The 25,376-nt window shown below is 53.1% G+C and overlaps 1 protein-coding gene across 1 annotated transcript in view; it reads right to left on the bottom strand.

Annotated features, from left to right (window-relative positions):
* LOC144735937 (axin-1-like) overlaps nucleotides 1-17,658 on the bottom strand; it is a 30,664-nt gene extending 13,006 nt beyond the window's left edge. The window contains 6 exon segments of the mRNA XM_078618528.1: nucleotides 768-1,132; nucleotides 1,979-2,113; nucleotides 9,202-9,301; nucleotides 12,175-12,294; nucleotides 13,180-14,079; nucleotides 17,548-17,658. Coding sequence (XP_078474654.1) covers nucleotides 768-1,132; nucleotides 1,979-2,113; nucleotides 9,202-9,301; nucleotides 12,175-12,294; nucleotides 13,180-14,033 — 1,574 coding nt within the window. The 5' untranslated portion in view covers nucleotides 14,034-14,079; nucleotides 17,548-17,658.
* Nucleotides 17,659-25,376: the final 7,718 nt, after the last annotated feature.

Here is a 25,376-nt window from a genome sequence, read left to right on the forward strand (position 1 = left end):
TTTTACTTTAATTAATTTTTATTTTATTTTTTACATGACTTTACCGAAAAAACCTAATTGTTAACGATTAATTGTTACTATCAATTGCTACTATTACTTGTTAGAATTATACTTGTTATAATTACAAGAAGAAATACACAGAGAGCCAATTACCAAGCCTGGCCTCGCTCCGTGCACTGCATTCTCTAGCAAGATTACTTAATTATCTCGGTCTGTTTCGTCATTGGGACTCGTTAATTTCCGCCCATCATAAGTCCGTCGCGTTTCCATCTCTCCGCTGGGAGATCGTAGTCGTCATCACGCTTAAGTCGCCGCTGACTAAAATGTGAAAACAATTAACAAAACATTATTTTTTCCGCCACTCATTACGCCAACTAAATGAACACCAATGCTGAACTGGCCCAGACAGCTGGCCACATGGTGCCACTACCTCGCCTGGTATAGAAGAGGTCGCGGGTTCGATCTTAACGACACCTGTCATTTACATCCCTCTCTCTCTTCCAGTGGTCGCGTGGATTTCTCTCCGGGTCCTCCGGTTTTTCCCTCCATATTTAGAATCAATGTCAAGCGTTTGGAGCAGCTGGCTAACGCTGTGAATTTCCACACGATGAAAAGCCACTTCGTTGCGCTATCATTTGCGATATCCAGGGTCGCTTCTGGAAAAGAGCTGTACAACTCATCGGGCCTTACCTGGTAAAATAAAAATAAAAGTTAATCGTTTTTAGTTCACATGCCACGCGACATCAAGCGGCGGATGCACAACCCACCTGAAGGGGGCGGCCGTCGCCCCGTGCTGGCTCCTGTCCACTGGTAGCGCCCGCCCGCTCACCGCCGCGGCTTGTGCCGCGTGGTGGTGGTGTTGGTGGTGGTGCTGGTGGCCGTGCTGGTGGCCGTGCTGGTGGGGGCGGCTGGTGGGCGAGCGGCACACCACGGGGGTGCGCAGGACTCGCGACACGTGCTGGTCCAGGATTCGCTCGGGGTCGTCGTCGGCATCGGCGCCGGCACGCAGCAGCAGCGCAAACGGGTGCAGCGCCGGCAGCACGGACGCGCCCGACAGTCCCAGTGTCGCCATCGTCACCGTCTCCTCCTCCTCCTCTTGTCGCTCCTCCTCCTCCTGATGCTGCTGCTGCTGCTGCCGCCGCCGTGAAGTTACCAATTCAATTTCCTCCCGACATTCGCGATGGCTTGTAACAGTCTTTGCACTTTTCTAGATTGAAAACTCATTTCTTTATAACTGAATTCCGCGTTTTAGTTTGATGTCCTTCCCGCCGTACCTCCGAATAGTACGGTTGGTTACGTATGGCTCGAAAAAATTCTACTTATGTACATACATGATGGTGGTGATGGTGGTGATGTTGATGCGGCCGTCTGGAAAGCTCTTCCTTCCGATATGAGGAAGCCACTGGTCCTCTGCACTTTTAAATCTAGATTTAAAACTAATTTCTTTAGAGCTGATTTTTTTTGTTTAGTTTGTTGTCCTTCCCCCTTACCTCCGATTAGCACGGTTGGCTACGTACGGTGCGAAAGAAGTTCAACATACATTACCGTCTCTCACAGTGTCGGGAGATGAGGATTTGCACGTAAGGGGACGCTTGTTTAAACACATTCCAGCGGAGGGAGCTGGTAGGAACGTTGGGTTGCTCGGTCAATGGCCAGGGTCAACGGCGGCGTGGTGTATTCCGCAAATATGCCCGACTGTGAGGGCGGGCACAAGCCGGCGTGAGTAGGTTAAACATTGAGTTTTATAAGGGCACCACGGGGTGACCAGCCCCTCCCCACTCAGCCCCACCCTCCCCACCCAACCCCTCCTTACCCACCCAGCCCATCCCTGCACGACGGACGGACGGACACAATAATCCCCTGTGGGCTGGTGTAACCAGGAGGTTCCTACCAGTAATACCTCAGCAACTCAGGAGCACCTTACACCACACATCTCTTCTCAACCATTCCAATGCCCTGTTAGAGGATCGAACCTCACCTGTTTCTGGCTGTACAGCAGCGGCTGGTGCTGACAGTGCCGCTCCATCTGCACCGAGTTCAGGCGCCGGATCAGCTCTGCCGCAAACACTGCCGGCTCCGAGTGTCTGGCCACCCGCGGCACTCGCACCGCCCACTGCACACGCGCACACAGGTACACACACACACACACAGTTACACACACACAGGTACAAACACACACACAGGTACACACACACAGGTACAAACACACACACACAGGTACACACACACACACACAGTTACACACGAAGGAAAAGATCCCCCGTGTAGCCTTAACAGACTGTTGGCACAAGTGCTGTTAAGCGAGCACATTTGAAGGCCAGCACAGCACACGAGGGGGTGGGTGGCCAACACCAAACCCGGCCGCCTTTGTCTCCCTAGTGGCAATGTTTAGACATCGTGCGATGTGCCTATTTGAGGCTGATTCGACCTGGTGGAGGCCCAGGACCGGTTCAGATATTCGTCACTGGTGTTGGCCGTGAGCGGGAATTAAACTTGGATCGCGAGCTTTGTACCGCAGCGCGATAACCACAGCACTACTGCTCCCACACATCGTTACACACACAACACAAAGACAAAGAACCCCCGTATATCCTTACAGACTGATGGGGCAAGTTCTGTTAGCGAGCACCTATGAAGGCTGACATGACACACAAAGGGGTGCTTGGCCAGCACCATGCCTAGCCGCCTTGGTCTCCCTAGTAGTAATGGTTCCACAACACACCAGGGACTAATTTTAGACCGAGTCAACCTAAGGGAGGCCCAGGACCGGTTCGGATAATCGTCACTGGTGTTGTGCCGTGAACGGGAATCGAATTTGGGTCGCCATGTTCGTAGCGCAGCGAGCGAACCGCTACACCACCGCTCCCCACGTACACACAGGCACACGCGTGCACACACAGGCCTGCGACAAACACGCACACACGTGCTACCAAAGCCGCTCACGGTCCGGAGGGAATTCAAACACAAGCGGGGCGCGATAAGAACTCACTTCCCCGTTATCAGTCACACTTTGCTCCCAGCAGTTGCCCGGTAATGCCAATTGTTACGTTTACTTAGAGTACCTCTATCGCGTCTGCCTGTCTAAAACTAAACTATTTATATGTTACCAAGGTAAGGCCCCCCCCCACCTGGCCAGGAATGATAGCTCAACGAAGCAGCTTATCACGAGGAAATGTATAGCAGCCAAATAACTCGAAACGCACGTCCATTCGAAATGTGGAGGGAAAAACCAGAGGAGAAGCAATCCTCGCGACCACGGAGAGAACATGCAAACTCCAAATATAAAGCAGCAGGCGTCAGGGTCGGGATCGAACCCACGACCTCCTGCGTACCAAGCGAGGTAGCCAACATCTCGACAACACCAGCGTCACCTCGTACGCGGCCGTGAAACCACGTTGGCGGTGCACGCGGACGCCACGGAGCCGCCGTTCAGCTCGATTTGCCGCGCAGGCGATCCATGGCAATGGTCGAAGCAAAACGCAAACTTTGCCCAAGTCTTAAACAGAATCAACATCGGGCTACGCGTCAGAATAAAGTCTGAGTGATGAACCGGGCTCGACAACAACACAAACCCTCATCGCTTTTTCGCCTCTTACTTTCCAAATGCACCACTGTGCTATTAAATACACGAAAAATGTTTGAAGGTTAGGAGCATTACCGCATCCTCCCGAGATGCACTCATTCACCCCCCGCCCCCCCTCGCTGTAGGTTAAAGGTACGTCTTACGATGCGGAGAATGCACTTGTACACGAGAAGATCGTTCAGCTTGGTTGTTCATATTCTCCGTAGCGATGCACGACCACCCCGAGGACAGGAACCGCTCCCCACCAGCCGCTCAGAATCATCTTACAGGAGACCATCTATTCCCATTTTAGAGCAGCGTGTTCACAATCGTCTCCTGGAAGATGGCTCTCTACAACACACTGTACCGTATTTCACGCGAATATTTAAAAAAAACACGAAAAAAATTTTGTTTCTGTTCAACACGACTCAAAAGCCTGGGGAGCGTTATATAAATCGGGAGAACGTACGGCAATAGCGTCGCTTGAAATGTTCCCGCTGGTCCGAGACGACATAACATTTCACGCGCGATCCCAGCGAATGTTCCCCCAACTCGGTCAATGGTTGGCGGGTCTCACCGCAGATCGGCCCCCACGAGTCCTCACCGCACCGCCGCCGCTCCTGCTCCCCCCACCACCACCACCACCGCCGCCGCACTGCCACCAACGCTCGCAGCTCAGCGCTTCAAAGGGCTCGCGCCCACGACACCCACAACATCAAACCGCCCCACGGGCTGCGCGTTCGCATTACGGGACGGAGCAGCGAGAGATTGGCACGGAGACCGGCAAGACCGGGAGACGGGATTGAGCGAGCGAGCGACGTGGGGATTGTAAACTCGCCACTGTTGTTGCGTGCAGGCTCCTGCGCCCGACGCTAAACAAACACGGCTGGCCTAGGGGGCCACGCGTCCCCTGATTAAACGCAAAGCTCGATGTGGCGCGGCACATCAAAGGGACTCGCTGTGGGGGGGGGGGCTTAGCAGAGGTCAGGGTGGCTCTTTCTCCCTCCCCCCCCACCCACTCTCTCTCTTTTTTTCCTCGCAGGCGGTTCTCGCTTTAACTATTTCAAGACGTCCGTGGGGCCGCCGAGGCTTCGTACAAATGCTCCGTCCTGTCCCCCCGCCAGGTTGCGGGGGACAGTGCCTCGACAGTGAGGCACACGTACCACCGTTCCCACAATGCAGTCGGGCAAAACACGTCAAACGGCGAGAGGTGGGGGGGGTGATTATTTTGGCGTTTGGCACGTTGATGAAAAAGCTATTCTTATTTTCACAATTCGAGCCCGTCAGAGTGAAGAGTTACTTGTTTTTAACTCATCGTTGGCGAGCATGGCCTAGGAGGCACAATACGGCAAGGGGCACAGCAACAAACAGCAAATAGTAAGGGCGAAATACGAAAGGGTTACAATGCGTTTCTTGAATTGAGCAATGTTGTTTAGAACTTGGGGGGGGGGGCGAGGCAACAGGAGGGAATTTCAAAGTGGAGCAGTGTGAGGGAAGAGGCAGACAGAAGTGAGGTGACCTGCATGACTGCGTGAGTGGGCGAGTGGGTGGGTGGGTGAGTGTGTGGGTGGGTGAGTGTGTGGGTGGGTGAATGTGTGGGTGGGTGAGTGTGTGGGTGGGTGAATGTGTGGGTGGGTGAGTAGGTGGGTGGGTGAGTGGGTGGGTGGGTGAGTGGGTGGGTGGGTGAGTGGGTGGGTGAGTAGGTGGGTGGGTGAATAGGTGGGTGGGCGAGTAGGTGGGTGGGCGAGTAGGTGGGTGGGTGAGTAGGTGGGTGGGTGAGTAGGTGGGTGGGTGAGTAGGTGGGCGGGTGAGTAGGTGGGCGCGTGAGTAGGTGGGTGGGTGAGTAGGTGGGCGGGTGAGTAGGTGGGCGCGTGAGTAGGTGGGCGGGTGGGTGAGTAGGCGGGTGGGTGAGTAGGTGGGCGGGTGAGTAGGTGGGCGGGTGAGTAGGTGGGCGGGTGAGTAGGTGGGCGCGTGAGTAGGTGGGCGGGTGGGTGAGTAGGTGGGTGGGTGAGTAGGTGGGTGGGTGAGTAGGTGGGCGGGTGAGTAGGTGGGCGCGTGAGTAGGTGGGCGCGTGAGTAGGTGGGCGGGTGGGTGAGTAGGTGGGCGGGTGGGTGAGTAGGTGGGCGGGTGGGTGAGTAGGCGGGTGGGTGAGTAGGTGGGTAAGTGGGTGAGTAGATGGGCGGGTGGGTGAGTAGGTGGGCGGGTGAGTAGGTGGGCGCGTGAGTAGATGGGCGGGTGAGTAGGTGGGTAAGTAGGTGGGCGGGTGAGTAGGTGGGTGGGTGGGTGAGTAGGTGGGCGGGTGAGTAGGTGGGCGCGTGAGTAGGTGGGCGGGTGGGTGAGTAGGTGGGCGGGTGGGTGAGTAGGTGGGCGGGTGGGTGAGTAGGCGGGTGGGTGAGTAGGTGGGCGCGTGAGTAGGTGGGCGCGTGAGTAGGTGGGCGGGTGGGTGAGTAGGTGGGCGGGTGGGTGAGTAGGTGGGCGGGTGGGTGAGTAGGCGGGTGGGTGAGTAGGTGGGCGGGTGAGTAGGTGGGCGCGTGAGTAGATGGGCGGGGCGGGTGAGTAGGTGGGCGCGTGAGTAGGTGGGCGGGTGGGTGAGTAGGTGGGCGGGTGAGTAGGTGGGTAAGTGGGTGAGTAGGTGGGCGGGTGAGTAGGTGGGTGGGTGGGTGAGTAGGTGGGCGGGTGAGTAGGTGGGCGCGTGAGTAGATGGGCGGGTGGGTGAGTAGGTGGGTAAGTGGGTGAGTAGATGGGCGGGTGGGTGAGTAGGTGGGCGGGTGAGTAGGTGGGCGCGTGAGTAGATGGGCGGGTGGGTGAGTAGGTGGGTAAGTGGGTGAGTAGGTGGGCGGGTGAGTAGGTGGGTGGGTGGGTGAGTAGGTGGGCGGGTGAGTAGGTGGGCGCGTGAGTAGGTGGGCGGGTGAGTGAGTAGGTGGGCGGGTGAGTAGGTGGGCGCGTGAGTAGGTGGGCGGGTGGGTGAGTAGGTGGGCGGGTGGGTGAGTAGGTGGGCGGGTGGGTGAGTAGGCGGGTGGGTGAGTAGGTGGGCGGGTGAGTAGGTGGGCGCGTGAGTAGATGGGCGGGTGGGTGAGTAGGTGGGCGAGTAGGTGGGCGGGTGGGTGAGTAGGCGGGTGGGTGAGTAGGTGGGCGGGTGAGTAGGTGGGCGCGTGAGTAGATGGGCGGGTGGGTGAGTAGGTGGGCGGGTGGGTGAGTAGGTGGGCGGGTGAGTAGGTGGGCGCGTGAGTAGATGGGTGGGTGGGTGAGTAGGTGGGTAAGTGGGTGAGTAGATGGGCGGGTGGGTGAGTAGGTGGGTAAGTGGGTGAGTAGATGGGCGGGTGAGTAGGTGGGCGCGTGAGTAGATGGGTGGGTGGGTGAGTAGGTGGGTAAGTGGGTGAGTAGGTGGGCGGGTGAGTAGGTGGGCGCGTGAGTAGATGGGTGGGTGGGTGAGTAGGTGGGCGGGTGAGTAGGTGGGCGGGTGAGTAGGTGGGCGGGTGAGTAGATGGGTGGGCGGGTGAGTAGGTGGGCGCGTGAGTAGATGGGTGGGTGGGTGAGTAGGTGGGTAAGTGGGTGAGTAGGTGGGCGGGTGAGTAGGTGGGCGGGTGAGTAGATGGGTGGGCGGGTGAGTAGGTGGGCGCGTGAGTAGATGGGTGGGTGGGTGAGTAGGTGGGTAAGTGGGTGAGTAGGTGGGCGGGTGAGTAGGTGGGCGGGTGAGTAGATGGGTGGGCGGGTGAGTAGGTGGGCGCGTGAGTAGATGGGTGGGTGGGTGGGTGAGTAGATGGGCGGGTGGGTGAGTAGGTGGGTAAGTGGGTGAGTAGATGGGTGGGCGCGTGAGTAGATGGGTGGGTGGGTGAGTAGGTGGGTAAGTGGGTGAGTAGGTGGGCGGGTGAGTAGGTGGGCGGGTGAGTAGATGGGTGGGCGGGTGAGTAGGTGGGCGCGTGAGTAGATGGGTGGGTGGGTGAGTAGGTGGGTAAGTGGGTGAGTAGGTGGGCGGGTGAGTAGGTGGGCGGGTGAGTAGATGGGTGGGCGGGTGAGTAGGTGGGCACGTGAGTAGATGGGTGGGTGGGTGGGTGGGTGAGTAGATGGGCGGGTGGGTGAGTAGGTGGGTAAGTGGGTGAGTAGATGGGTGGGCGCGTGAGTAGATGGGTGGGTGGGTGAGTAGATGGGTGGGCGCGTGAGTAGATGGGTGGGTGGGTGAGTAGGTGGGTAAGTGGGTGAGTAGGTGGGCGGGTGAGTAGGTGGGCGGGTGAGTAGATGGGTGGGCGGGTGAGTAGGTGGGCGCGTGAGTAGATGGGTGGGTGGGTGAGTAGGTGGGTAAGTGGGTGAGTAGGTGGGCGGGTGAGTAGGTGGGCGGGTGAGTAGATGGGTGGGCGGGTGAGTAGGTGGGCGCGTGAGTAGATGGGTGGGTGGGTGGGTGAGTAGATGGGCGGGTGGGTGAGTAGGTGGGTAAGTGGGTGAGTAGATGGGTGGGCGCGTGAGTAGATGGGTGGGTGGGTGAGTAGATGGGTGGGTGGGTGAGTAGATGGGTGGGCGGGTGAGTAGGTGGGCGCGTGAGTAGATGGGTGGGTGGGTGGGTGGGTGAGTAGATGGGCGGGTGGGTGAGTAGGTGGGTAAGTGGGTGAGTAGATGGGTGGGCGCGTGAGTAGGTGGGTGGGTGGGTGAGTAGATGGGTGGGCGCGTGAGTAGGTGGGTGGGTGGGTGAGTAGATGGGTGGGCGCGTGAGTAGATGGGTGGGTGGGTGAGTAGATGGGTGGGTGGGTGAGTAGATGGGTGGGCGGGTGAGTAGGTGGGCGCGTGAGTAGATGGGTGGGTGGGTGGGTGAGTAGATGGGCGGGTGGGTGAGTAGGTGGGTAAGTGGGTGAGTAGATGGGTGGGCGCGTGAGTAGGTGGGTGGGTGGGTGAGTAGATGGGTGGGCGCGTGAGTAGGTGGGTGGGTGAGTAGGTGGGTGACTCGAAACTCTGGCGACCAGAATTCGACTTCCCCTCACGGCCAACACCAGTGACGTATATATGAACTGTTCCTGGGCCCTCCCCTAGGTCGACTCAGCCTCAAATGAGTACCTTATGCGGTGTGTAAACATCGCCACTGGAGAGACAAAGGCGGCCGGGCGTGGTACTGGCCACCCACGCCCTCGTGTGCCGTGCCGGCCTTCATAGGTGCTACTCGCTAACAGCACTTGCCCCAACAGTCTCTTAAGGCTATACGGGTGCTGGTACGGATGAGACCAAACAGTTCGCCTGATAGGCCGAGTTCCTCAACAAGGATGGAGTTACATTCCATGCGACGATAAAACGATTCGACCGTTAAAAAATATCTTCTTATACTCGTGACACGCGCATCGATGTGCGTCCGGGAGAAATTAATACCCCTTGATTATTTTCTCCACGAACGATCCTGTGGGTCCACAAGAGATGTTTCTTGGTGTTAGATCGCGTAAATATGAATGTGTCGTCACAGCCGCCACGGCCAATTGGTAAGGTTCGTCACGTAAACAGAACGTGCCAATTCGTCACGAGTACAGCACTCACCGGTCGCGTGTTGCCGAGTAAACCCACCACAACATTTACCGATTCCAGCACCGTGACGTTCCGCCGGCAATTCCAACCGGCATCACCGGGCGGGAAGGCCGCAGAGTTGTGGAGAGCGTTTGACTTACCGGTGGGTGGAGCGGCTCCCCTGCACCGCCAGAAACCGGGCGCGTCCTCTCAGCGTGTGGCGGTGCCCTGTGGCTAAAGTCCGGCGCTCCGTACCGGACGCTGAAAAACACACGCGAGTACGGTACACACACGGTCACCACCGTCACCACCACGGCGGGCTGACCGGCCACGCACAGCCTTGGCTGACACCGCGCAGGAAGAGAAAGACGAACAGCAGTTTGGTCAACTCCTTATTGTGACGAGTTGGGCAAACGAACCCCAAAAACACACCCGACACATCCGCACCTCCGATTAGCACGGTGCGAAAAAGTTCTAAATACATACTACTACACACTGCACTACTATACACAACACACTACACTACTATACATTACACTATTATACGTTACACTACTATACACGCTACACTGCTGTACACCACGACGATACGATTAGCACGGCTGGCTACTTACGGTGCGAAAAAGTTCTAAATACATACTACTACACACTGCACTACTATACACAACACACTACACTACTATACATTACACTACTATACGCTACACTGCTGTACACCACGACAGACATACAAACGTACATCGTTCGAAAGTCCTCAAAAACGTCACCAACGGCACTCTGAGATCCATTGCTCAACGGAGCATTGCAAATCGAATTTATATTCCCCTTTAGAATCACGTCACGTGACAATTCCCCAAGCATTCAAACAGTGAAATGAAACGGCAGCCTTAAAGGCGCAACCTAGAATCGCGTCAACTGGACAATCAACCTCGGCAGCAACGCCGAGAGGGAACGTGAGCCACGGAGAAGATCCACTGCTGACCCCCTCGGCACGACACGCCGAGCGGCGCAAGCGACAAGTGCATCGGAGAGACGGCGCCAAGGCGAACCCACACACGGTCCACGTTACCGCCGCATCTCCCGGGCGACATGCGCGGCACGATGACGACGACGCGAACGTCGGACGACGCTCGCTTCCCGCACGCAGCAGCCGGAGGCGGGGAGGGAGGCCCCTGGGGGGGGGTCTTCCCATTGGGGACAGGCCCCGACACGAGCTCCGTGGCAACTGGTTTTGCCCGGCAGCGCTGACGAGTGAGCCAGAGCTCGCCCAGAGGAGGAGGGAACGGTGGTGCGAGGGAGGGAGGGAGGGTGGCGCTCCCTCCCTCGCGTGGCTGCCGGGGTCACGGTTACGGCCGGACGCACGGAGGAGCCATCTAATCCCGCGTGTAAATATGCCGAGCGGCGGCAGCGGCGGCAGGCAGGCAGTGCCGCCACTGTGCGCAAGCCTCTGATGATCGCGCACCGTAAGAGTCTAACGAACCACACCGGCGCATCTCAACAATCAGATCCCATCAGTGTCTGCTAACAACAACAACGCGTCCGTTAACCACACATCACGAACGTCTAACCGCATGCCACAAGCATCTGCACGCACCACCACGGGACAATTACGATTGCGTTTTTGGGAATTCTATAACGAGCTGGCAAAGCTGCTGTACTTGCAGGCATAATTGTTCCCGATTCTGAGGCACATCGCACACCACAATCATCTTGTCCCACACACACAACTGTCCATTCACCGCACAGCCGTGCTATCGTTCCACATTTGTTACTTCGCTTGGCCAAGCCAACGCGGGCTGCATTTTGAAGACGTTTCATTTCCCTCCGCGGTAAATATTGCGCGGGTTTTTCTGTCGGCTGCTCCTCCGCTCCGGTTCAAGATTCCCCTCGCCGTTATTCGCAGACGGGCGTCTTCCTCGTCTCTCCTACGTCACACGCTCGCCGACCATTTAGCCCACGCCGCGTGGCCGGACGAGCTCACTGCTAAACGTAACAATTCGCCCCCCCCCCCCCGACCCCGCCTCCTCAGTGGTCCGCTGAAACTTGGGCCAATGTTTCGGAAAGGCAAATGCGTTCCGCGGTGAACGAAAATCCGTTCCGCGGTGAACGCAAATCAATTTCCCTGTGAACGCAAATAAATTTCCCGGTGAACGCAAATAAATTTCCCGGTGAACGCAAATACTTTCCGTGCCGAACGCAAATACTTTTCCGTGGCAAACTAAAATACGGGTGGCAGAGCTCCGCACAGATGGATTCAATCCAGCTGCTATACCGGCCATCCGATCGGATCGGACACCTGGTAATGGAGAAACGCAACGTTCTGTAAAAGTTAGAAACGAACACTCCCATCTCTTGACGTGTGTACCCATAGAAAATCCACGCACATGTGGCAACAATTTTAGGAAGCCACTGCAACTTCTAAAATCTAAATTGAAAACTAATTTATTTCAGAATCTCTCTTTGTGCTTGGTTTGTTGTCCTCACCCCGCACCTCCAATAAGCGCGGTTGGCTACGTACGGTGCGAAAGAAGTTCAACAAAAAAAGACAAAGATCCCCCATATAGCCTTAACAGACTGTTACCGAGCACCTATGAAGGCCGGCACGGTGCAAGAGGGGGTGGTGGGTGGCCAGCACCACGCCACTGGCGATGTTTACACACCACACCAGGTACTCATTTAATACCATTTAATACCAGGCGAGAAAGTTAACATCTCACCACCGTGGTGATGATGAGAGAGGGAGAGATACGTAACTCCAAATATACGGCAGGCGTCAGGGTCGGGATCGAACCCCCAACCTCATGCATACCAGGCGAGGGAGTTAACATCTCACCACCGTGGTGATGATGAGAGAGGGAGAGATACGTAACTCCAAATATACGGCAGGCGTCAGGGTCGGGATCGAACCCTCAACCTCATGCATACCAGGCGAGGGAGTTAACATCTCACCACCGTGCTGCCCAGTCGATCTGCAAGTTCATAACCGTGCCAAGCGGAAGGACCTGGGCAGATCGGGGAGATTATAACCAGACCGCCAGAGACAGGAACCCGGCAAATCGGGGCGATTGTGACTGTGCCGGAATGAGGAACCGGTGGGTCGGGGCGATCATCACGTGGGCTTGGCCGGCGCTCACCTGGCGCTATCGGCCACGGAGGCGCCATCGTCCGTGGCGGTGCCTCCGCTCGACGCGGCGCACTCGCTGTCGTTGACGCTGTTTGCCGGGTCGTACCGGCACGACGTCGCCACGGACAGTCTGCAAACGCACAGATACACAAGAGAGAAAGATCCCCCCCCCCGTACATGGGCTGTCGGGGCAAGTGCTGTTCGCGAGAAACTGTTAAGCCCGGGAAGCTAGGTGAGGAGGTGTCGCATATATGGCAACCTAGGTCTCCCCAGCGCAAGTGGGCCGCAAATGATCGTTTTAGGCCGAGTTAACCTACTGGAGGTCTATACCAAATCTTAGAAAAAGTGCTACTCATTATTCATCGAGAAGTTCTTAATAGAAATTAATTTCATTCGAGGAGTATACGAACCGTATCCACCGAAACGCCCAGTGGCCGTTCCACCAGCGGTGAAATTCAACTTGCTCCTCAGAGCAATTGCATTTTATTTGAGAGCAATGAGTGGGGGGAAATCCCACTGTTAAATTGCCAATCATCAATTTGCTCAATCACACTTATAACCATGACATCGGCTGCGTGATGAAATTAAAAACATTCAGCTTGCGTTGGTAGAAGGGATGATGATGGAATGTTGTTGAGACTAATGACGTAATGACGGCCAAAGGAGGAAAACGCTTACGAGACTACATCCACTGCAGGGATAAAATCTGCTCGTGTACAGGAACTGCATGGATTGTAACATCCCAAGACCTTGAAAGATGGAGATGGCTTAGGGAGCACTTCATCCAGCAGTGGATTGATCATGGCCGATGATGATGATGATGATGAAGACGAGAAGCAGGACTATGATTTCATAATCTGCATCGTGAGAAGTGCCAGTCGAAATCTCCACCACCAAATCATCGCCTTCCTGACCCGCCCACACTGGACATCCGTGAAAAAGAGCTTCATAGCTCATCGGATTCCTCCCGCCGTCTAAATAAAGATCGTGATTCTGATCGCTGGGTCAGACTTACGGCTCCGACTGCAGCAGCCCACCAAAACCACGTTCCGTCCACTCTGTCCCAACCGGCGCTGCTGCCTCCTCCTCCTGCTGCTGCTGCTCCTCCTGCGCAGCATCGTTTGGCGGCCGAACCAGCAGCACCACCTTCCCGTGATCCTTGCCGCCGGCGCTCTCCGCAAGCGCGTGGCGCAGGTACGCGTCCGAGCGCAGGAACGCCGGGTACGCCGCCTCCTCCAGGCAGCGCTGCACCTCGCCCTGCGCCCGGTCAAACGCTCCCTCCCCCCCCCCGCCTGCTCCGCAATCGCCTCCGCCGGCGCCACCCGCCGCTTGCGCCAGCACGGCCTCCCGCACGGCGGAGCGCGTCGACGGCTTGAGGCGGGACGCCACCACGCCGCCCACGTCCGCCACGTAGCGCTTGTAAATGGCGCGGGCGGCGCGGGCGGTGCGTGCGCGCGGCTGCTTGCGCAGGCCCTTGCACGCGAACCAGAAGTCGACCAGGTCGACGAGGCCGCGCTCGTGCAGGAACGCGCGCAGGAGGTGCGCGCCGTCCGGGTCGCCCAGCAGCGCCGGCAGCGTCTCGCCGCAGCGGGCGTACGGCGCCGCGGCGCTGGCGCTGCCCTCGGGCTCGAAGCCCAGGTCGTAGTCGTGCCGTCGCGGCGTGCACCACTTGGCACCCGCGGCGGCGCGCTCGGCGGCGGCCGCGGACGCTCCGTTGCCCGCCGAGGGTTTGGAGGCGGCGATGCGGCAGCCGGCGCGGGGGCGGTCTTCCTTGCCGGGCACCGGCGGCCTGGGAGCGTCCTCCATCAGGTTCCCCTCGGCGTCCAGTGGGAAGGCCGTGACGGACAACGCGTGGCCTTTCTTGTCCATCGCGACGTTATGGGCTGGCCGTCGGTGGTGGCGGCGGCGGCACCGTCTATTTTGACCGGACAAATGCGAACACATGAACAATTAAACTCATGAAATCGTCAACCTTTTTACCGGAAGAAAACCTGAAATAAAATAACTTTTAAATAACTTTGTCGATACAGAGGGCTCCCACAAGGCCATGCGGGAGGGTGTGTGGCACAGTTTGGCGCCAGCTATCATCATACCCGTCAACTGCTTATCAGTGCCCTACCTTATTACAGACCAATTCCGACCTTACTGGTCACCCCGTGCCCTCATAAATCTCAACGTTCATCCTACAAAGTCCCATCACAAGGGAGAAACACAAACAGACGAAAAAATGCGCTTTCTCGCATTGAAACGGCTGTACGCCGTATAGACCTGAAAACTCAACTTCTCTGCACAAGAATCCAGCCGAACCTCCAATTACTTAGTTATCGATTGTTGCTGTAACATTCTTACCCCGTGTCCCTACTGGACATGTGAAAAGAAAGCGCTTCATAGCTCATCGGATTCCTCCTGCAGTATAAATATTCTGATTCTGAATTAGTACGGTTAGCTACATACAGTGCGAAAGAGGTTCAACATACACACATACATTGTAGAAGCATAATGTATGCAACTTAGAAGCTCACCCATAATCAGAAGGGTGTAAAAATGCGGATGTCCAAAATGAACACCTCATTCCAGACTCAAACATCTCAAACTCTGGTGTAACCATTAACCCCATCAGAACACTAACAGGCCAATGCTCACATCTCGCTCATAAATGATAAATGAAAGACACATTTGTGGCCATGCAACGCAAACTTTGGACCATGTAGTAATCCAGGAATAGTAAAAAAAATACACAAACTCTCTCCCCGTGAAGTCCTCTCAACGTGCCTAGCAGACCTCTAAACTGGCACATAGCTACTTAACATTTTATGATATGCAAGAATACAATTACTCTTTGGTTCTTTCGGTAAAGTCACGTAGGTATAAAACAAAATAAATTAAATCACGACGTTTCGGGCGCAACACAAGCGCCCGTCATCAGGTGGGACAACCACGGCAAGAAACAATTGCTGAATTGGGCAAAAAAAACCTAGGAAGAAAACAATTATCAACACAATATCAACACAAGATTCAGACAAAAATTGCTCAACTCAAATCCGCGAACAATGCTTCATAACAAAACTAAAAATGAAACTATGTTTTATTTACCAGGTAAGGCCCACTGAGCTATAATAACTATTTTTTCAGAAGCGAACTGGCCAAAATTGATATCTCAACGAAGTGGCTTATCACGTGAACATTCCTTGCTGGCCAAATACTCTAAACGCGTGATGTTGAGTCTAAATGTGGAGGGGAAAAACCGGAGGACCCGGAGAAAAATCCACGCGACCACAGGGGGAGAGAGAGGGAAAATGCAAACTCAAACTATACTGCAAGCATTAGGGTCGGGGTCAAACCATGACCTCCTGCATACCAGGCAAGGTAGTTAACATCTCACCACGGAGAGAGACACGCAAACTCCAAATATACAGCAGGCGTCAGGGTCGAGATCGAACCCACGACCTCCTGTATACCAGGCGAGGTAGTTAACATCTCACCACGGAGAGACACGCAAACTCCAAATATACAGCAGGCGTCAGGGTCGAGATCGAACCCAAGACCTCCTGTATACCAGGCGAGGTAGTTAACATCTCACCACGGAGAGAGAGACGCAAATTCCAAATATACAGCAGCAGGTTTCAGGGTCAGGATCGAACCCACGACCTCCTGTGTACCAGGCGAGGTAGTTAACATCTCCAAGAAGGGCTTAATAACAGAACACAACGATAAATCTGTACTCGAAACACATCGGGCGACATAAACTCACTCGGTCACAATAATCGTGAGTAGCTCCCACGTTGTGATATCTTACTATCCTGTGTACTGTACACATTCTGTGTATTTTTTTACATCAGCCCAATTGTTTTAAAGGTACGAGACAGCGTTTCCATTGTTTGTGCGAGCACTACGAACAACGAATCGCGTTTGTTGACACCGATTTAGTTGAACAAAACTCTTCAAAAGGCGAATAAACGACTTCCTGCTCTGGAGTAGGGATATTGCCCGAAACGTTATCCTATCCTAACAAGCCGTATAGTTTGGCACGTGGCGTGTTTATAGCAACGTATATGTACGTAATGAATCCACAATGTTAATAATTGTTACCTGCTCCCAGAAGCGTGTTTATAGTAAACTAACGATAAACATGACCCATTGATAATTGTTTTTTTACCCTTCTATCTGGCAACAAAACTGACACCTTATTACAAGGAGTCATGTTTGCATAGACCACAATACCTGCAGTCATAATGCAAACAAAAAACACAACTCTGATAATGTACACTGTCCTTGAAGTTGATTGGTCCACACCCGAGACAGCTTTCCTTATCAACTTCAAGGACAGTGCATATATTATCAGAGTTATGTTTTTTGTTTGCATTATGACTGCAGGTATTGTGGTCTATGCAAACATGACTCCTTGTAATAAGGTGTCAGTTTTGATGTCAGATAGAAGGGTAAAAAAACAATTATCATATTTTTACTGGCAAATGAGGTTCAAAGTAAACATGACCCATTGTTACCGTGTACGCAATGCAAATCCGACAACAACAACAACAACCACCACCACCATCATCATCATCGCGGTGAACGCGTTAATTTGCACACCCGTCCCAGAGCACTTCCACATTTGAATCGAACTGTACACAATGTGTACACTTGCTGTAACAACAACAATAACAACTAATAAACAACAACAACAACAACATTTGTCACGCACACGCTCGTAAAAGTGTTTGTAGGGAGCGAGCGAGCGAGCGAGTCCACACGCAACGCGTTCCTCCCCACATTGCCAGCAAAGGCGTCACCTAAAACAACAACAATGATGATTACCCGCGACAAATGATGAAACTTGTTAACGAAGACGTAAAATAAACACGCAAAGATTCCCCCCCCCCCTCGTGTAGCCTGTAACATGTTAGCTGTAGGGGCAAGTGGTGTTAGCGAGCAGCAAGCTATGAAGGCTACCGGCACTGTGGCACACACAGAGGGGGGACCACAAGCACGCCCGGCCGCCTTTGTCTCCCCCAGCGACGATGTTGACCACACAGCGCACCAGGTACTCATTTGAGGCTGAGTCGACCTAGGGGAGGAGGCCCAGGAACGTTACCGGTGGTGGCCGTGAGCGCAGCGCGCTAACCGCTGCACCACCGCTCCCCACTAACTTGGCAACACACAGAGACAAACACGCGTTAGAGATCGATTTGCTATCGATTTGTTATCGATTTGTTATCGATAACCCCGGCGATTTTTGCTGGCGAGCCTCAGGGCCCGAACGTGTAGGCCTCAGCGCGAGTACAACACACGGCGAGAGGGGAACAAGCTCTAGATTTTCTATCGTTTAACAACAACAATAATAGCAACAATAACAATCATAATTTATAAACGAGTAGACACGTACTGGGTTTGTTGTTGTGGTTGTTGTAGTTGTGGTGGTGGTGGTGGTGGTTGTGGTGGAGGACGCAAACGCCGCTCGATCGCCCGCGAGGCCTCTAAGCGACCGCCCCTCCCCCCTCCTCCTCCACACAGGCAAAGGTGAAAGTGCCCCCTAAAGCCTCGACGCGCTGCAGGGCCAAGTGCGTTTTTTCTTTCGATTTAAAGATTAATCTTCTTGGTTCTTTCGCTGAAGAACCGTAGAAGGGAAATAATAAAATAATAATCTGCTTGCGTTGTGGCCGAAACATCGTAAGAATTGTATAATGTTTTCTTTTTATTATTTTATTATTTCCCTTTTACGTGACTTTACCGAAAGAACTAAGATGATGATGTTGTTGTTTGTGAGCGAATAGAAAAACTCGCAGCTGTCAACCCCCTTAATCAGCTGTCCTCTACCCCCTCCCTCTCTCTACCGCATTGAAGAGCGATTCAGTCCCTGTGTGTCACCCTCCGTGCCCCTTAGGGACCGTCCATAAATGACGTCACGCGATTTTGGACGATTTTTTACCCCCCCCCCTCTTCTTCACACGGCGTCACAAAAACTCAAACCCCCCCCCCATCATATATGACGTCACAAAGCTCTGCCCCCCATCATATACGACGTCACAAAGCTCTGCCCCCCCCTACCCCCCCCAAAAAAATATAAAACATGCTTCAAATCGCTTTAAACTATTGTCATTGTAGTGCGTATTTAATATGGCGCTGCACTCTGATGCTGTAGAACACATTTATTAAAAAGTCTATTTAATTAAGTGGAACGTGTTGTCTATATTTATTTAAAGTTGTGCATTTTGATGTGACGTCACATTTCTCAAACCTCCCCCCCACCCTAGTCACACATCGTCACAAATGTCTGACCACCCGCCCCCCAGGTGCGTGACGTCATTTATGGACGGCCCCTCATCACAAAAAAACCCACACGCAAGGAGGCAACCGAGTCCAGTAAGGGGCCATCCATTGAGTGGAGGGGAGAGGGTGTGGGGGGGGGTTAACCCAAATGCGTAGCTTGCGTATTGGGGGGGGGGGGTCTACTGACAATGAACGTATAGGAAACGGGGGGGGGGGGTGGTGAAGCCTCGATAACAATTTGTCTACATTGGCCTTCAAATGAGTTCAGATAAATTTCGATTTAAAGCTTTCGTGACTGCAGGGATTCATCTTCTTGGTTCTTTCGGTAAAGTCATCACGTAGCAGGGAAGTAACAAAAGAATAAAAATAAAACATAATAAAATACAATTCTCACGACGTTTCGGCCACAACGCAAGCAGCCGTCCTCAGGTGAAGACCAGGTCTGCGTTAATATGATTAATCCTTGATCGTTTCTGCGTGGATTAAATATCAGCCGTTCTATAGGATTCGGGGGGGGGGGGGGGTGCGTCAGGTTAACGTACGCAGGTGGGGGGCTGGGGTGTAAAAAGTACGCGTGGGTACATGGGGGGGGGGGCCAAGTTGATGGAGATTTTTGCCTCCCTACTAAATGGATGACCCCTTAGTTGAGCTCTTCCCAACCGATTGCAGTACCTAAGCAATCGTATAGCCCGTCAATAGATGTTTATATTTCTTTACCACCACCAATGGGATGCCATCTCGCCGTTCGATGTCAAGGGCTTATCCAAGTTACACATATTTCTCATAAATAAAAAATATCGTACACGAGGTTTCGTACATTTTTTGTTTTGTCGATGCGTCGTACGTCAGGGCCCCCCCCTTCACTCCCCCCCCCCCCGTGTCCCCACCGAGTCTGCCCGTCTCCCATGCAGGGCTAGAGAGGATGGTGGGGGGGAGAGAGGGGGGGGCGCTGGCAAGGGGTTCAGGGAGGGTTAAGCACACACACACAATAATCCCATTGGCACAGAGGGCTTTCATCTTGCCGAGGAGATGAAACAGATGAAAGGCGGTTTTAGAAGCTCTGGCTCCAGCCAGGACCGGTCCATCCGGTTCACGATGCCGTTGTGGGCTCCACAAACTTACCCCACCACCAATATCCATACCTCCCTCCCCTCCTCTGTGTTTGCGTGGGGTGTGTGCGAGTGTGTGGATTCGACCGCAGTGGTTAAGCGCGTTTGCGCTGCGAACCTGGCGACCCGAGTTCGATTATCATTATCCGAACCGGCCCTGGGCCTCCCCTAGGTCGACTCAGCCTCAAATGAGTTACCTGGTGCTGTGCGTAAAAACATCGCCGCTGGGGAGACAAAGGCGGCCGGGCGTGGTGCTGGCCTTCAGAGCTTGCTACTCGCTCACAGCACTTGCCCCGACAGCCTGTGGAGGCTATACGGGAGGGATCTTTGGCTTGAAGCACATCACTGCTGCCCGCTACCAGCACGTGACCCCCTCCCCCCCCAACAGCCTCACTATTGTACGGCTAGCTCTATTGTTACGTTCGTCCGTTTCAACCAGAATTGGTTCAAGAAAAATCCTGACACCACCACCTGCCGACGAGAGCCACTTGAATGTCCGAAACCGAGTCTGTAGTTTGCTCGCATTGAAGCAACGCTTGCTAAAATGTCACGTGTGTCCCCTTAAAAGTGTTTGATGACCGGATAATGATAATCTTGGTGGACGGGTGTGAGTTGATAACGATGTCGTGGCCTAAACGTTTCGGTTTTATCAAAGCCAGTGGGACGAAAAGACACCGACGCAATGGAATCTGCAGTCTGACACTTGACGAAAATGCCACAAAATAACGTTGTGACGACGACGACGACGCTGCTGCTGCTGCTACGTTGGCAGCGGTGCCCGGATAACAACAAACAACTCACCAACGTTTCACGTCATTGAACGCCGTGGCACTGACACAAAAAAATGAACCCGTAAAAACAAAGTTCTTCACTATAAATCCTTTATATGCGTGGCGGCTAGAGTCCTCTCGTCCTCTGGCTTGAGATGGCTGCCACCTATGGGTCAGATGATTGCCTGCCACCATTAAGCAATTGGTAATTAAATATAATTTATTTTTTCCTAAAAAGTGTAAAATTTTGGAAAAAAATTTTCACGAAAATAAATTGTCACGCACAACGAGTCTGTGTGCAAAATGTCAGCTCGATTGGATCACGGGAAGTGGGTTAAAAAACGAGCAAGCAAGCAAGTGAACTTAATATAAAGGATTTAAAAAAACAACACAACAGGTGACGTTTCGGGCAACGTCCCTTCTTCACAGAGCACACTAACGATTTCAAGAGGTCGTCATCAGCTAGACGAAGACTGCGGGGCGAACAAAACGCCGAAATGTACCGATGCCTAAACGAAGGGACGTTCTGTTCGACCGCGTGGCAAGTGCGCTCGAGAGAATAGCGCCGATCTTCTTGGTTCTTTCGGTAAAGTCACGTAGAAGGGAAATAATAAAATAATACAAATAAAACATAATAAAATACAATTCTCACGACGTTTCAGACACTGTCTTTCCGACAGACCTGTTCTTCGCCTGAGAACGGCTGCTTGCGTTGTGGCCGAAAAGTTGTGGGAATTATTTGATCATGTTTTCATTTTTATTATTTTATTATTTCCCTTCTACGTGACTTTACCGAAAGAACCAAGAAGATGAATTCCTGCAGTCACGAAAGCTTTAAATCGAAATTTAATAGCGCCGATGTCAAGTTGTGTGCCGGCCACGACGGAAGAGCAACGGGAGAGAGTTTGGGCGGTGTCGCTGTTCCTCCTCCTCCGTTGAAGGAGTGCGTAAACCACAGTGGCTTTAATTTTTAAAATGTCAATAGTTTAACACGTGCATCACTAGCACTGCATTTGCGGCGCATGAATTACACTGGTCAACACACTATTTCTGGCATAAGGTATTCCAACGGTTGTAAGGTAATTGTGGGGTGCTGATTCCAAATCTGGCATCAGTTTTTGTCTATCACATCAGGTTTTTGAGAAATGAAATATTGCATTTTCAATAAAAACTGCAGAGGAAAAATATTAAATAAATGTGGATATCTACATAAAATGATATTATGAACACACTATCCTAAAAATACAGCACCATATTTTAACACTAAAGCAGTCACTGACTCGCAACAACTTGCAATCATAAGTGACAGAGTTAATTTCGGGTAAAATCAATGAAAATGGGGTATGCCGATAGCATAAAAATGAGATGTGATAGAGCAAATCTGAGATCAGATTTGGAATCGGCACCCTGAAATTAGTCTAAAACAGCTGCAAAAGTCCAGGCCAGAAAAAAATGTTTTTTTTGTTGACCAGTGTAATTGTAGTCTTGCGTATAGCAGCACTGTGTGGAGGGTCAGGAGTAATGCCGGGCGATCCTCGTAGCAAAAGTAGCTACATATGCTACGGGCCCCGCACTTTCAAGGGCCACGCGCTAAATGCTTCCAAGCTATCAATTCCATTAAATTTCGATTTAAAGCTTTCGTGACTGCAGGGATTCATCTTCTTGGTTCTTTCGGTAAAGTCACGTAGAAGGGAAATAATAAAATAATAAAACATCATAAAATAATTCTCACGACATTTCGGCCACAACGCAAGCATTCCTTTGTCAAGGCGCCCCTTCCCCCCTCCAACCCAGCTTAAATATACGCTGCCAAGCCTGGTGGTGCCCATTCAGACGCTGTCTTTCCGACAGACCTGTTCTTCACCTGAGGACGGCTGCTTGGGTTGTGACCGAAACGTCGTGAGAATTATTTTATTATGTTTTATTTTTATTATTTTATTATTTTCCTTCTACGTGATTTTACCGAAAGAACCAAGAAGATGAGTTTCACAAAAGTTTGTGCCACATTTAGATAAGCTCCTCCCCCCTCCCCTTAACCAGTATTTAAGATCTTATCTCCTGGATTTCTCTTCACTTGATACAGTAAATGTGGCTGTGACGGTCCCACCTGAAGACGGAGACTTGTGTTGCCTCCGAAACGTCGTGATTTAATTGAGTTCTTCTAATTCATTATTATTTTATTATATTTTTTTACCTACGTGACTTTACCGAAAAAACCTAAGAGTTCGAAAACATTTTATTTTTTACGAAAAAAATTCAAAATGTAAATCTGTGCTAAGGAAACCGTTAAATTAATGGAGCGCGTCTCCTCGCCAGGACATTCATCATTGAAGACACTGGGGTGATCGTGACCAACCACTGCATAAGGACATCAAACGGGCCGATGCGTGATTACATCTCCGCCGTAAACGCAAGCCACGGTCATGCGATTGTGGTCATGAAACCCGAACTATGTACCACAGAGTAAACCCATGGAGATTCGTCGAGATATCTACATAGAGACCCATGGAGATACATAGAGACTCACAAAGATATACAGAGACCCATAGAGATATACCGAGACTCGTAGAGATACACAAAGACCTATAGAGATACATATCTATGCATAGGGACCCAAAGAGACCCATATAAATACATTTCTAACCCCGGAGATACATAGAGACCCATAGAGATACACAGAGACCCATCGAGATACATAGAGACCCATAGAGATACATAGAGACCCATAGAGACACATTGAAGACACAAGCCACAGTAATGCGATTGTGGTCATGCAATCCAAACTATGTAACCACATAGTAATCCCATGTAGACTCATCGAGATACACAAAGACACATTGAGATGCATAGAGACCCATAGACCCTCATTAAAGACACAGGAGTTCGACTGTGGCCTTTGAAACCCAAACTATGGACCACAGAGTAAAACCACTGTACAAGGTGGTCCAGGTGTCTTGTGACCCCACGATTAATTGACCCATGACATTGTTTCGTCCTTTGCATATTCATTTCTGTTCTAAATAACCCTTCATTTAATTAATGTGTGGGGGGGGGGGGTCACAATACATCTGGACCACCCCCTCCTTCAGCAGTGGAGGAGGAACAGCGACACGACACGAACTCTCGGCCTCTCTCTCTGCTGAAGCCCTCTCTCGTCGTGGCGAGCAGCAGCAGCGGCAGCAGCAGGAGGCCTCCACATTTGGCATCGAACTCCTGAACAACGACCTGAGTCACGGCGACTTTCGCTGCTGCCTGCCAGAGTTCAGTCCGGCGACCTGGGACCCCGTCCCAAGAGCTCCCACCAGAGGTCGCAACCGGGTACCCGATACCCGTACCCTACCCGATACCCGGCCTGTTTGCGACCCTGGTGCGGCCGGGTACGGGTAGGCCATGAGTCACTGGTGAGTAACCGTTTGTCACTCATTTCGGGTAGGGGTATGGGTTTTAAATGAAAGATTCCACGCTCTGCTCTCCTTACCCCATCCCTCTCTACCCCCCCTCTCTCTACCCCCCCCCCCCTCTCTACCCCCCCCCCTCTCTCTACCCCCCCTCTCTCTCTACCCCCCCCCCTCTCTCTACCCCCCCTCTCTCTACCCCCCCTCTCTCTACCCCCCCCCCTCTCTCTACTCCCCCCCCTCTCTACCCCCCCTCTATCTACCCCCCCTCTCTCTCTACCCCCCCCTCTCTCTACCCCCCTCTCTCTACCCCCCCTCTCTCTACCCCCCTCTCTCTACCCCCCCTCTCTCTACCCCCCCCTCTCTACCCCCTCTCTCTCTCTACCTCATGTCTACTCACCCAACCAACTCCCTCCTCCACCCAATCTCTGCTCTTCCAGACCCCGCAGTACCTTCAGCCGATGTGAGCTGTGACGGTCCCACATGGCCATGGCGAAGAAGTGGTGGGAAGACGGTCGCGCAAGCAGCCGCTGCGTCTCCTGCTGCTGCTGCCGCGTCGGGCTACTGGGGGTCACTCCCCTCGCCTCTCTCCTCGCCTGAGTCGGGGCAGCCCCCCCCCCCACGCACTCACCCACTCACCCCCCCCACTCAGCCACCCACCCACTCACTCACCCACTCACTCACTGACCCACCCACTCACTCACTGACCCACCCACTCACTCACTGACCCACCCACTCACTCACTGACCCACCCACCCACTCACTGACCCACCCACCCACTCACTGACCCACTCACTCACTCACCACGCAGTGTGAAGTCGGCAAGGGGCGTGGTCTCAGCGTCGCGGTGCGTGAAGAGGGAGGAGTTTGGGGTGGGTGGGGGGCCGTGGGGTGGGGGGGTGGGGGCCGTGGGGTGGGGGCCGTGGGGTGGGGGGGTGGGGGGCCGTGGGGTGGGGGGGGTGGGGGCCGTGGGGTGGGGGGGTGGGGGGCCGTGGGGTGGGGGGGTGGGGGCCGTGGGGTGGGGGCCGAGATGAGACTAGGGCTGTTGCAGTGGGGTCTCCGCCTGTGCCAAGTGGACGTGTCTCTACAATAAAGACACCATCTCAAGAAAAGTGCGTCAACTCGTCGTTACACTTGCACCTGAACTTGATTCCGGCTCCTCTTCCTCCCACGTGTTTGCGCCGCCATTTTTCCCATCCGTCTGTGCGTTTGTCACTTAAGACTAAAATAAAGCCTGTACCGAACTTATTTCTGGCACCTCTTGCTTGCCACGTTATATTTATACTGTTTAACACTTAGGCTTTCGCGACCAAAATTGTCCATCGTTTAGGTTGTTTTGTGTTAGATCGCGTTAATATAAATGTGTCGTTAAAGCCGCCACCACCCGGCACGGCCAATTTAGTAAGGTTTGGCACGTCAACAGAACGTACCAATTCGTTACTAATTCAGCACATGGGTGTGTTGGGCAGCTTACAATTGTAAATATTGTGAGTTTACTTCTAGATTTGAAGCTTTCGTGACTGCAAGGATTCGTATTCTTAGGTTTTTTCGGTAAAGTCACGTAGGTGAAAAATTTAAATTAATAAAAGTAAAATAAATATAAAAATAAAAATCACGACGTTTCGGAGGCAACACAAGCTTCCGTCTTCAGGTGGAACCGTCACAGGTGAC

The sequence above is a fragment of the Lampetra planeri genome, chromosome 58 (assembly GCF_965212315.1).
Source record: "Lampetra planeri chromosome 58, kcLamPlan1.2.h2, whole genome shotgun sequence".
Classification (NCBI taxonomy): Eukaryota; Metazoa; Chordata; class Hyperoartia; order Petromyzontiformes; family Petromyzontidae; genus Lampetra; species Lampetra planeri.